The 12,841-nt window shown below is 53.2% G+C and overlaps 1 protein-coding gene across 1 annotated transcript; it reads left to right on the plus strand.

The window, feature by feature from the left end:
• Nucleotides 1-236: 236 nt before the first annotated feature.
• On the plus strand, nt 237-5,919 carry NOP2 (NOP2 nucleolar protein). Its single transcript, XM_049824807.1, has 16 exons — nt 237-400; nt 487-532; nt 620-732; nt 1,293-1,555; nt 1,851-1,894; nt 2,057-2,244; nt 3,042-3,241; nt 3,343-3,432; nt 3,511-3,598; nt 3,695-3,835; nt 4,017-4,156; nt 4,434-4,523; nt 4,817-4,939; nt 5,024-5,121; nt 5,219-5,349; nt 5,460-5,919. The coding sequence occupies exons 1-16, from the start codon at nt 295-297 to the stop codon at nt 5,711-5,713; spliced, it is 2,115 nt and encodes a 704-aa protein (XP_049680764.1). The 5' UTR covers nt 237-294; the 3' UTR covers nt 5,714-5,919.
• The last annotated feature ends 6,922 nt before the right edge of the window (nt 5,920-12,841 follow it).

Consider the following 12,841-nt stretch of genomic DNA (forward strand, 5'->3'; position numbering starts at 1 on the left):
CCCTCCCTCTGCTATTCCCGCGTTCGGGGCTTCCCTGTCTCCTGGAATTCCGCCCTCCCCGTCCCGTTCCCGGCCGAGCCTCCGCCCGCCGGAGCGGGGACCGGGCGCCTTCCCCGCCTCTCCTGACGCCCCGCCCCGTGCCCTTTGACGTCACCTCCCGAGCCACTCAGCCAGCAGCAGCGGGTGGCGTTAGCCAATGGGCGGGGGGGAGGGAGGCGGGACCGAGGCCCAGCGCATGCGCCGGTGCCTGGGGGTGCTCCGCACGTGCGGCCGCCGTCCCGGCAGCCCGGCGCCATGGGGCGGAAGCTGGACCCCGCCAGGAAGGAGAAGCGCGGCCCCGGGCGCAAGGCCCGTAAGCAGCGGGGCGCCGAGGTGGAGCTGGCCCGCTTTCTGCCGCCAGGTAAGTCCGGTCTGAGCCGGCCCGGAGGCTCCGCCGCTGCCGCCGGTGCGGGGCTGCCGCCTGACCCACCGCCTGTCTTTCCTCAGAACCGGAGACCGGTAGGAAGAAGCTTTCCAGTCACGGGAGGAAGAGGTGAGGGTGGCGGGGACGGGGCGGGGGGGGCGGGGGTTGTTGACCGCGCCGGGCTGGGGCTGACCGCCGCATCTCCTCCCCATCCAGGGCTGCGAAGAGGCGGCTGGGAGCGGGGAGGAGGCTGCTCGGAGGAGGAGGAGGAGGAGGAAGAGCAGGAGGAGGAGGAGGAGGAGGAGGAGGAGGAGGGCCGGAGCCGGCAGGTGAGTGCCAGGCGGGGGCCGGCAGCCCCCCTGTTCTGCTGCCCCCCCCCCCCCCCCCCCCATCTCCGGTATGGGCCAAGCGGAATGTCGTTATTTCAAACGGATTTTTCCTGATTTCTGGTCGGTGCGGTGCTGTCAGAAGAACAGACCCGTAAAAGGTTTCTTTTCCACGTGTTAAAGCCGCCTCTGATTTACGCCAGCGAGGTGGGGTCGCTGAGGATTTCTACGTCCCGCTTAGCCTGGGAAGCTGTCGCAGTAGGAAGGATAGACAAAGATTTGGGAATGAGGGTGCCGTAATACGTCAGAGCAAATGCCGTAAGCGTTTTGTAGCTGCGTTTTCCTTTGGTAATTCTAGTTAGATCTCTAAAGTTTCCTCAGAGCAGAGGTGAGAATATGCCCTTGTTTGTGATTAAGAAAACTGATGGGAGCCAGCAGTCCCTTCTCTTGGACAGGCAGCTCAGGACTAGGATTGAAGGCCTCTCTTGTATAACAACGAAAAAAAATAGGGTAGCTGCTTTTGAGAATAACACCTAACTTTTAACCATTTCTTCTGCCTGTAGATAAAGAGCAGGTATCCTCCCAGAAGGAGAAACATGCTCTCAAGGCAGCAGGACAACCCCCCCGTGGCCGGTCTGGCTTCAGTGATGACAATTCAAAATTGCTGGCTCTGGCCAAAGCCAAGAAAATCCCCTCTAAAGGAAACAACGTGGAGTTATCCAGCGATGGTGAGGTGGAAGAGGGCAGCTGGGAGATGGAGGAGGAGGATGGTAGCAGCGACGAGATGGTAGATGATTATGGTGCCTCATCATCAGAGGAAGAAGAGGTAGGAGCTTTTTGCCCTTAATTGCGCAAGGAATACTTGACCTTGCTGGCTGAAAGGACCCATCAGGCCTGGGGGAAAAGGGTGACTTTATTGGGGGGGTGGATGGTGAGGTGGCAGAGAGCTTTCCCCTTCTTTCCTTCACAAGAACAATTTCAAGTTGAGCAATTGATCGCAGTGTAACATTTGGTGCTTTTGTTTGTTGTCCTTTTTAAACGGAGCAGATAAATTTCACTGATGGCGGGAAGTAAGGGGGAACCTGGGGATATTGTTTCATTAATCTTTTGTCTCTGTTTAGTTGCTGCCTATTGAAAAAGCTGCCCGGAAGCAGAAGTCTGACAGGTGAGGATTCGAGAACATCGCCAGTCCGCAGAATCTTTGCTGGTCAGATGAGGAGCCTGTGTTCATCATTCTGTCCTCTCTGCCATCTAAGAAACAGTAATTGTGAAGTGCCTGTGTGATACTGTTCTTGCGTAAAACATCCGTCCTGTTCTTTGTTCTTAGGGGAGGCCTCAGTGAAGATGACAGTGAAGAGGAGGAGGAGGAGGAGGAAGAGGAAGAGGAGGCTGCAGTAGAGGAGGCAAGCAGGCAGAAAATGGGACAGAAGGAGGAAGAGAGCACAGATCTGCAGCTCAACCTGGATATAGACGAACAATTTAAACTGCCAACTGATGAACAGATTGAGAGAGAGGATATCCTTTTTATCTGCGACATCCGTAAGCCATATGCATGCAGCAGCACGGGGCCTGGATACAACCAAAGAGCTTAATTTGGACTTTATCATGAGTTTTGCTTAGCGAGAGTGTTTTGTGCGTGACAAGGTATTTTTAGATGAGCTGCCCTAATAGATAGCATAGAATGCTGCACTTCTGCACAGCACAGTTAGGAAATCTGTTACGCCCTGTATGGAGCTTGGAGCCTGCCCCAATTTCCTTTCTGGTCCTAAATGCGCATGGATATCTTATCGTGTAGTTCGTTCCTCTCTACCCTGATTTTCCTGGCAGGTGTTTGTCTAACCCGTTCCTAGAGCCTCTGATAACAGCCACTCCAGCATCCAAAGTGTTTGCTATTGGGCTTTGGTGGTTTTTAATTTCCTGCCCCCCAGTACAATTTAATTTTGCCTCTTCTTGTTCCCCTCTGTACCCCTTAGTTGCCCTTGGAGAACTTGTAGTCTCCTTTCTGCTATAAGCGATGCTTTCAGTATTAAAAGACTTTTTTTGTTGTCTTCTTTTTCTTAGTTTTTTCTGTTTATCTAAAGTAACTAACCAGGTTCTTTTAAGTACCTTCTAGTTCCTGCCTTGTAAACTTTTTTGTCCGGTTCCACCTTTTGAATCCCCCCTCTGCTGAGCCCTGATGAAAGCATATTCCAACAAGGCCTTTCTGCTGCGGGTGCTGTTGTGATGCAGGAGTCCTGCATGACTGATTGTGCTTGTAAAGAGCCTGTGTGCGAGTGTCTTGGCTCTTGATGATTCCTTAATGGTCTTTCTACCTGCGGAGCCACCTGACCTGCACATCATTCACCAACGCATCAAGGGCAACATGGAGGTGCTGCAGGACTTTGTGGTAAAGCGGGAGGAAGGACGCACGCGACAGGAGTACCTCGCGTTGTTGCGCCGGGACATGGCTGCCTACTATTCCTACAGTGACTTCTTGCTCATGAAGCTCATGGACATCTTCGCGCTCCCTGAGGTAGGATCCTGCTCTGCCCGTGTCTTTGCTGACTGACGAGGATTTGGCTGCCTCCCTGGTCTTAATTTTTATCTCTATTCTCTGTCCCTTCTTTCATCCAGCTGATAAACTTTCTGGAAGCCAATGAGGTTCCCCGCCCTGTGACCATTCGCACCAACACACTCAAGACGCGGCGACGGGACCTGGCGCAGGTGAGCAGGAACCCATGGTTATCTCCTGCGCCGCCTGTCTCACGGGCCGCATCTCAGTCCCATCTCCTTGTCTTGCAGGCTCTAATCAACCGTGGCGTAAATCTCGACCCCTTGGGGAAGTGGTCGAAAACGGGACTTGTTATTTATGACTCCTCTGTGCCCATTGGTGAGATCACCTTTCCTGTCGTAGGGCTGAGCTGACCCACTCTTGTCTCCCTTTCTTTCACGTGTCATCTTCTTTTGTTCTGCCTTTCCTGCCCAGGTGCCACCCCTGAGTACCTGGCTGGGCACTACATGCTGCAAGGAGCCTCCAGTCTCCTCCCTGTCATGGCTCTGGCTCCACAGGAGAACGAACGCATCCTGGATATGTGCTGTGCCCCGGGAGGAAAGACCAGCTACATAGGTACCGTCCTGAAGCCTTGGGAGGGACGGACGTTCTGTGAAGTGATGGGTTTCCACTGGTCTATACAGAAAAGGGGAACAGAGGGGGACTGAACTCGGGGAAAGGAGCGGGGTGGCTGTCCCTACGGGCAAAAGCGCAGGAGATTTTCAGCTCCTTGCTGATGTGTTTTGCTCTCCGGCAGCTCAGCTTATGAAGAACACAGGTATGATCTTGGCCAACGACAGCAACGCTGAGCGGTTACGTAGCGTGGTAGGGAACTTGCATCGGCTGGGAGTCACCAATGCTGTAGTGAGTAACTGCGATGGACGCCAGTTCCCCAAGGTATGTTCCAGCTTGCTTTAGGGTGTCCTTACCGTGCTTACCTAGAGTTGCTGTGCTATCCCTTTAGTAAAGCTGTGTTCTCCAAAGCCATTTGTCACAGGAGGATGAGCAGAGCTGCTGGGGAGTGTATTTGTTATTTGATATGGAGACAGGAAGGTGGACAGGGAGGAGTGAGAGATCTTTCCTGCCTTCCTGGTCTTCTGGTTCCCCTTCTAGTGTTGGTTTTGTTCTGAGTTCTCACCTGTGAGCATAATTCCAAATGTACATCTGCTTGTAGGTGCTTGGAGGGTTTGACCGTGTCTTGCTTGATGCTCCTTGTAGTGGAACAGGCGTCATTTCCAAGGATCCTGCTGTCAAAACCAACAAGGTAAGTGACCAGTGGGGATACAAGATGGGGACTCAAGTATATGTCACGAGAGGAGGAACCTCAGGGCAGCTTTGTTCTTGAGAGATGCCTGCAATAGAGACACGCTTTTTTTCTTTCTCTTTTTTTATTCTGCATGTTGTACCAGGGCTAGGTTTTTTAAGGTTAGCTCTGCAGAAGACTCCAGAACCTTCTATATCATATGTGCTTTGCTCTCCTGTCATCCCCCCATCCACAACAGAGGTCTGGGGTGCTTCCCTGTGCCTCTGGCATCCTAACCTATCTTTCTCTTTCAGGATGAGAAAGACATCCTGCGCTGTGCTCACCTGCAGAAGGAGCTGATTCTTAGTGCTATAGATTCGGTCAATGCTGCCTCAGAGACGGGGGGCTACATTGTCTACTGCACTTGCTCCATCATGGTAAGTCCCCTCCACGCTCTGCTGCGATCATCTGCTCCTCAGGGGACTGGTGAGCTTTGGATCCTAATGCTTAGTCTCTGGCAGGTAGAGGAGAATGAGTGGGTTGTGGATTATGCCCTGAAGAAACGCAACGTTCGTTTGGTGGCCACAGGCCTGGACTTTGGCAAGGAAGGCTTCACCAGGTGCGTGCCAGGTCACACCTGCATGGGTGACTGTTCCTTTAGTGGCCAGGTTTGAGCAAAGGCGTTCCGTCGCTTCTCACCCCACTTCCTCCTCCAGGTTCAAGGACCGTCGCTTCCACCCCTCCCTCAAGTCTACGCGGCGTTTCTATCCCCACACGCACAATATGGATGGGTTCTTCGTTGCCAAGTTCAAGAAATTCTCTAATGCCATCCCCCAGGCACAAAAAGGTAACCTAGTGCTGGCGCTCAGCCGAGCTACCTGGGCCTCTTCTCACAGGCTGCTTCCCCTGCAGAAGCCATGCAAGTTCTTCTTACAGCACCTTTCTCTCTCGTTTCAGATGAAGAACCTGCTGTGAAAGCAGCAACTCCGTCTGCTGTCCCTGATACCGTCAGGGAGCCTCAGACAAAAAAGAGGAAACTTGAGGGATCAAAAGTTGACAAAGAGCAGAAGCCGCCACAGCCTGCTTTGAAGAAGAGACGTTCACTGCAGGCACAGAGGAAACCATTGAAGGCTGGCCGTCCTTCTCCCAAAATGATGCGTCCTCAAGCCCCTACCAGGAAGAAGCATAGAGTGAAACTGAATGGACAGTGAGAGGAACTGCTTTTCTGGGTGTTGGTCCCCTTGGAGAGTAAAGGTGGGAGGCTGCTGCAGCTATCTGTCTACCACCTTGTCTTTCCCGCTCTGTGCGGATAATTTCTGCAGCACTGAGCGCCTGGTACAGCTATAGCCCCATTTGCTCCTTTTTTTTCTGCATCAAGGACTGACGCACAGACCCATTAAAAGTTTTATACTCTCGCTCGGGTCTTGTCCTCTTCCCTTGAACACAGAATACAGAATTCTGCCATGTCCCCTTACTCCTCTGCAACAGAAACCCCGTCCGTTCCCGTCTGATGCTCTGGCATTTCTGGTGTCTGTTCTTACGCTCTGCAACATGGATGTTTGTGAAGAAGCAGCGGGAGCTGAAATCCTAGCTGCCTGGATGAAGGGTGTATTGTGTGGTGCCTGTCAGCGGAGTGGTTCGTCAGGGCAGGGCTGGAGCTCATAGGCCAGCGGTCCCGTGCTGGTCCCTAGTTCCCTGTTGTCACTGTGTGCTAATCCAGGTCACTGTTGCGATCGTCCCCGTTTCACCCCTGTGCTGGTCCCCAGCAGTCTCTTGGTTCTTGGCCTCCCGGGCTGCAGCCGGGATTGCGGCTGGTCCTGGAGCTGCACAATCACGTTCTTTCGTTTTGCCTTTTTGTTCACCTAGATGCGGTTGCTTCTCCTCTAGACGTAACAAGCAGTGGTGTGGGCTGTTTCTGTTTAAACGTCAGCCCAGGTCCTTTTCCCTTGTCAGAGTGAGTCGATAGTCTCTTCTTTGGTTCTGCTCTCCAGTGAATAAATATTTTTCTAGAGACCGTTCATTAATAAGCTTTCTACTAAGTGTGCTCTCCAGCTTCTGTTCCACCACAGTGTGCGTGGAGTTCGGGGTGTAACAGACCTGAGCCATAACTCTTGTTTCTGTAATCGTCTTGCTGGCTTAGCTGACGTGAGGCTTTGCCTTGATTTGTTTTCCTCACCAAGCTTTGGGTTCATGGGAGAACTTGATGCGCTATTCCGGTGTTTGGTGTTAAGGACAGCTGAGCGCAGTGGGCTGTAGGATCCGGGGAATCCTTTCTGTCCTGGTCTGCTACGTGTGAGGCTGCTGCTTTCCCATATTACCAGGTTCAGCAAGTGGTGAGGCCGAGTGCGAACTCCAGCAACTCCCTCAGACACATGCACACATACTCTAGATGCAACCAGCCGCAGACTTGATTAGCAGAAACTGAAGAAAAGTGCTGTGGCGGGTGCCCGGGAAAACACAAACAGCACTCGCAAAACGTGAATGGCAAAAAAGGCCTAATCCTGTTCTTGCTCCCCGGCCCATCCAGCCTAGAGCATGCTAGTGGATCGTGCACACACACTTTTGTGGATCGCTGGTAGCTGGTCCTCAGACTTGTGGCCTGTCCAGTATCTGCCTTGTGGACCTCTTACCCTATTTCGGGGCTAGTTCAGCTCACCGTTTGCTAGCAGATCACAAATGCGTGTGCCTGGAGAGGAAACGGCTAGGATTGGTTTCATACGGGGCCAGGACAGGTGGTGGTAATGGGGTGCAGGGCTTAGCCAGACAGGCACACGGACCACCAGCCGGTCTCTGTGTGACTGGCCCCTTCTATTCCTCCTCTCCATTTCCTATGCTCGCTTCTCCCTGATCTAGCTTCGTGCTTCTCTTTCCCCTCCTTCCATCCTTCCCCTAAACATCCCATAGTAAGTTTTGCTCCCATAATCTTCCCTGAAACATTGCATGATGAACTTTACGCAGTCCCACAATTCCCCTCAAACATCCCATAATCAATTTCCTCCTTCCCATGAAGCCCACGGTAATTTTGCTTTCTTATCAGTCGTGAAGTTTCTGGCTGAAGCTCTTCAGGGTTGCACTTGAGTGGTTTCTGTAATGGTTCAATCTGTCAGTGTCTCAGGAGTCCCGGTCTTTGTTACAGCCCGTGTTATCTTCTGCTTTTTAGGGCTTATGTATCTGTGTGTTTAACTTATTATGACTCTGGTTTTGGGGGGGTTGACTTTGTCTTTTTGCGTTCAATAGCCATTAACCAAGTATCCTTGTAGTTGAAAATTACTTTTTCCCCACGCTTCCCAGTGAATTAGGGCAGGGAGGAGCCTCTGAACGCGACCGTCTCACTCCAGGCTTGTGTGGTGGGGGCTCTGGATTGCCTGGACCCAAGGGAAGTTTTCCAGGGTCTTTCAGAAAAATTAAATAAATGCTAGGTGCTATTAGGAAAGGAATTATTAGATAGCAAAATGGAGAAAATGATTGCCTCCCTGTATAAAATTACTTCCCTGTGTGTGCACTTCAATACTGGGTTTCTAATGCCCTCCACCTGAGGAGGGATTGTAAAACTGGGAAATGTTCGGGGAGGACAAATACATCCTGAGCTATGGGATGGTTTCTGTGAGAGGAAGAGCTGGCATCTAGGCCTCTTTAAGCTTGGAAAAAGTGACCATGGGGAAAGAAGCGATATAACAATGTGTAAAATTGTTAGTGGCTTGGAGAAGATGAATGAGGAACAACTGCTTGTTCTTTTCCAGGAAACACAAAACCCCAAAACCGTAGGACCCACCAAATGCACCAAAGGTGTAGGTAGCTGTGAAACTCCTTTCTGCAGGGTACGGTGGATGCCAGAAGCTTACACAGCTTGAAAACCCAGCTGTATTTTATATACATATATATATATATATATATATATATCTTCCAGCCTTCTTTCTTTTCCAGTTCTAGCAGATTTCCCCAGGAGTGACAAAAGACAGCATTTTAAGCGTACAACTCAAAACTGCAGCCGTATGGCAATCTTCCAGCTGTCGGGTGACTTGTACCTAAAAGGGCTTTTACCTCCGGCAAGCCGTGAGCCTGCCCGTTCAGGAGCGATGCTAACCTGTCCCGCTTTGCTGCTGCTGCCTATTGAGGTTCCTATGCTAGCGCATAGTCTCGGCTTGATAACCCGTTTATCTTGATAACCCCGGCAGCAGGGATAGAAAGTTCTTGGTTGGGATCCCAACTTAACCGTCTGGTTTCTAGCGGATCTCCAAATTACGTCAGTCCCCTCCGAAAGGTGGGAATAGATGCTGCTTTAACCACGTCAATAAAACTCCTCTCTCTTACCGAGCATCGTTCCACTCGCTTTGCTTGCCTGCAAACCTTGCGCTACAGCTGGGGAGAGACAAAGGAAACCTTCAGCTCTCTTCGGTGGTTCGCTCCCCTTCTGCTCTTTATTTCGGCCATTGCGGTTACCACTGCTCAGGGAGAGAGTGTTGAGCGTGACGTTGAAACGCTGCTGCCATCGAGCTTCGGAGGCAGTGCTGGGGACGCAGCAGCTGGGGACGAAGGTTGGTGGCTTCCCTCGGCGTTCTGGTACGAGGCTGCTGGTCACACCAGCACTTGCAGCTGCCTTCTTACTCTGGGACTCTTTTTGTTAGCTGAAAGCTGAGATTTTTGGAAAACGTGACTACTGGATCATCTTTCAGCACCTTCCTTTAACGTATTTGAATATCTGAAAGCTGCCGATAACGTGGCTTGCGAGAGCTGAGGCAGAGCAAAGCAAGAACTGAGGCAAAGCAAGGGTCGAAAGCAGATCTGAGGAGTAAAAATGCAGTCGTAAATTAAAAGCTGGTTGAGAGAAGTCAGTGTAACGTGTCATGAAATCCGTTCCACCGTGCTGGGCGCAAATGCGACTGGGGTGGCATTTAATGTCTTGGAGGAAAAAAAAAAAAGGGTAAGCAGTTCTGTGATAGAGCTGCCACGTGCTGTAAAGTTATTTAGGCCAAACAAGGCCAGAACCGTGCAAAACAAACGTGGTGCACGGAAGAGGTGAGGTCCTGCGTTAACGACAGCCAGCGCGGTGGGAGAAATACCAGGCGCGTTGTAAGATCTTGAATTCGGTGGGGATTCTGCACACCCTTCTGCCCAAAACGGAGAGGAACGAGTCTACCAGAGGAGCTTTATCAGGGTACAATTAGGACGGCCAGCTGGCCGTTCCTGCCTGCCGGGCTCTGGAGCGCTGCCAGCTCACCTCTGCAAAGCGGGAGGGAGACGTCGGGCACTGCGCTGCTGCACCCTCGGCACGGCGGAGGAAAGAAACCGGAGGCTTCTGGGGACAAGAGTGCGTAATGGAACGAGAAGAGACTCCGCAGCAGCAATGCGGGTCGGTCGCTAATTCCAGTGATGTCATACGCTGTAATGTCTGTTCCGCGTCTCGCGTCCGGCTCTATCTAGAGGAAGGGACTGAAATCCTGCACTGCACATTTCAGGCACTTGGGTATAAAATTCAGATCCTCGAGCGCACGCCCCGTTGCACGTAACCCCATAGATATATACGCTTTTGTAGGGGCTGAACCCACAAATGCCCAAGCTCACGTCAGTAGGTTTTGCTCCCCCGAGCTGTCCGTCCCTGCTGGGACGCGGAGAGCCCCCGAAGAGGATGCCTGCGAGTCGTGCCTGCCTGATGTAGTCAACGGGGAATTGCTGAGAAGAGTAAGGTCAGTTAGGTCCCTGGCTTTTGGCTGTACTACCTAAAACAGGCTTCACATGCAAGACCTGGCTTACAAAACTCCCTCCTGGACTGGCGTTTGGGTTTTTTTAAGAGAAAATCCCATTCCCTCCTTTGCTGTTAGGCAGGGACGTTTCTCTGTGTGTATTAGTGGGGTGATTGCCCAGCTTCTGTGCCAGTTTCTCCCCATTTGCACCCAAATCTAGGCAGCTAACTCTGGGCTGCCGGCTTTGCTAGGCAGCAAGGTGCCCAAAAGTCGCATGTTCATTGCAGCACCTGCCTCTGGTTGGGGATAGAAGCAATTTTAGGGGCCGGTTTTAGTGAAGCATCCTGGAAGTTGGAAGACCGGGAGAGAGTTTACGCTGAAATGTTCCAGCAGTGCGGTACAAGGGAGAAGGTAGCGCTGGGATACTCGGAGCGAAGGAGAGCAGGGAGGTGGGGTTACTACTGTGATTTATGCTTTAAAAAAAGACCCTCGAGGAAAGCTGTGGAGCTAATTCAAACAGGTTTCACCTGTGAAGCACCTCTGCAAGGAGAGCACGTTGGCTAGTCAGAGGTTCCGTGACTGGGGAGAGGGGGAGCATCTCAAACTGGCAATGGATGTTAAAGCCAGGCAAATTCAAATGAGAGGCAAGGCCTGCCATTTTAATAGGTGGTTAGCCACCTGGGGAATCTACCTTGAGTTGCCTACGAAGGATAATGGTAGAGGCTCAGTCACTTTTTCCCGTGCTGTCAGCAGCTAGAGACGCAGTCCCGCACGAGTATCTGACTTGAGCTACAGAAATTTGCACCGTGTGTTTTGCACGGGGTCAGAAAAACGCAGTGCTTCTTTCTCGGCCTTAAAATCTGTGGAAGCAAGATAACTATCAGCAAGTTTGCGAATAAGCGTCTGTTTTGACGTTGGCTACGGGTACAATCGTAAGAGCTGCAGCTCTGGATGTCAGCAGGTGGGGTCCGGCAGTGCCGCTGCTGAGCCCGAGCTCATAAACTCTGGGCAGGAGCTGTGGGAGGGTCTGGAGAAGTGCGAGGGGTTTTGGTGAACCAAGAAGGGAAGATGAGGAAGAGGAGGAGGAGTTGTTGTGCTGGGGTGAGGTGGAGGAGTGTTGTGGTCCCCCGGGTAGCAGGATTGTCTCTAGGCTCTGGGCTTCCTCAGGAGTAACTAGAAGAGGTTGGCCCTTTGCCCCAGGCATCTTCCATCGCAGGAGGAATCCTTTATCCCAGCAAGTATCCCGAGGAAGGGAAGCTAGGAAAAAAAGGAGGCTCCAGGCTGCCCCGTCCTCTCCAGGAGACGGGAAGAGGCTCTGGAGGTCCGTAGCTGCAAGCAGGACTGCCCGGCACAGGGTCGCATCGCTGCGGCTTTGCGTACTGAGCCCTGAGGACCGCCGAGGACGGAGATCCCGCCACCTGCTCCGGCGCCGTGCTGGCCTCCCGGCGAAGGAGCTTCTCCTGATGGATGGTGATGCCTTCCTCCGCTGGCGTGTCATTAATCAGCTCTGCTCGCCGGGTTTCCCCGGCAGGACAGAAGCAGGCGAAGCAGAGCTTGGGAGAGCACTTGCTCCAGGGTTTGTGGGGTTGCTCTTGCCCGTGCTCCCCCCGGTTGCACGCAGCAGCAGATCCCCCCGCTGCCGGGTCCTGCTCGCCTGCGACAGGAGGGGATTGCGAACAGGCTGGCGGGTACGGGGGCTAAAATTGGGGGGGGGGGGGGGGGGGGGAGCAAGGGGGGAGGATGCAGGCAGAAAAAAACACGGTTTGCCGTGCGTGCCGGCTGCGGCAGCGGCGGGGAGGGTGGGTGAAGGAAGGTGGGAGCAGGCAGGAGGGAGTCAGCGAAGGTTTCCAGGGCACATGGTGGGAGGTCTCTGAGCTTCAAAACAAGCTTTTTGACCGGGATCCCTCTTGCCCGTCTGTCCTTCCCTTTTCCCTGGCTGTTTATTTGGTGGTATTGCTGCTGGGTGCGTGGCTCCCTGCAGGCTGCTGTTGCAGCGAGGGTTTTTGGAAGACGGGGATCTCCTGCCCTCCTCTCTCTTGACAGAAGCGCTGCTCGACACGGCGCAGCCTTTTGGGTCAGAGGCAGAGCAAGGGAACAGCTGCTTAAGAAGAGGAAAACCGTTAAAAAGGAGGTGACGGAAGGAGAAGGAAAGCTGCCTTCGCTTCCCACCCTTAGCCAGTTTGGGAGGGACTGAAATCCAGTTCGGACTTCCAGCGGTCACGGGTGTGCCAGGGAGGATGCAGGCGGGTTACTGGTGGGAGAGGAGGTGTTATAAACGCAAACGGGGGCCGCTGCGGGGAGCCCAGCATCGAGGGCAGGACAGGAGAGACGGGCAGGTCACAGGACAAAACTGATGCTGGACACGGCGAGGCAGGAGAGGGCAACAAATTTGGTTCGGTCTGCTCCCCGGCAAGGAAGGCAGAAGAGTAGTGGAGGGACGGGGGAGCCCTGTAGGCCTGGAGGGGGAGCAGCGGGGAAAATGCAATAGGCAGATTCCCGGCCAAGACTAGCAAAGCTGGCCATCCTCGGTGGGTCCGGGAAGTTTCTGGAAGCGTGGACCCAGCCGTACCTCAGATCCCAAGGGAAGGGCTGCAGCACGTCGCCCCACCGGAGCCTGCCCAGCTCCTGCCACGGAGTTCGGTGTAGCGCAGCGCTGGG

Source organism: Accipiter gentilis, chromosome 21, assembly GCF_929443795.1.
Source record: "Accipiter gentilis chromosome 21, bAccGen1.1, whole genome shotgun sequence".
NCBI classification, from domain to species: domain Eukaryota; kingdom Metazoa; phylum Chordata; class Aves; order Accipitriformes; family Accipitridae; genus Astur; species Astur gentilis.

What these genes read in the sequence shown, in the direction of transcription:
- NOP2 (XM_049824807.1), top strand. Translation starts at nt 295, where the DNA reads ATGGGGCGGAAGCTGGACCCCGCCAGGAAGGAGAAGCGCGGCCCCGGG. An exon ending in ACATCTTCGCGCTCCCTGAG is followed by an intron (nt 3,242 to 3,342) that starts GTAGGATCCTGC and finishes TCTTTCATCCAG; the next exon opens with CTGATAAACTTTCTGGAAGC. An exon ending in ATGGACGCCAGTTCCCCAAG is followed by an intron (nt 4,157 to 4,433) that starts GTATGTTCCAGC and finishes ATCTGCTTGTAG; the next exon opens with GTGCTTGGAGGGTTTGACCG.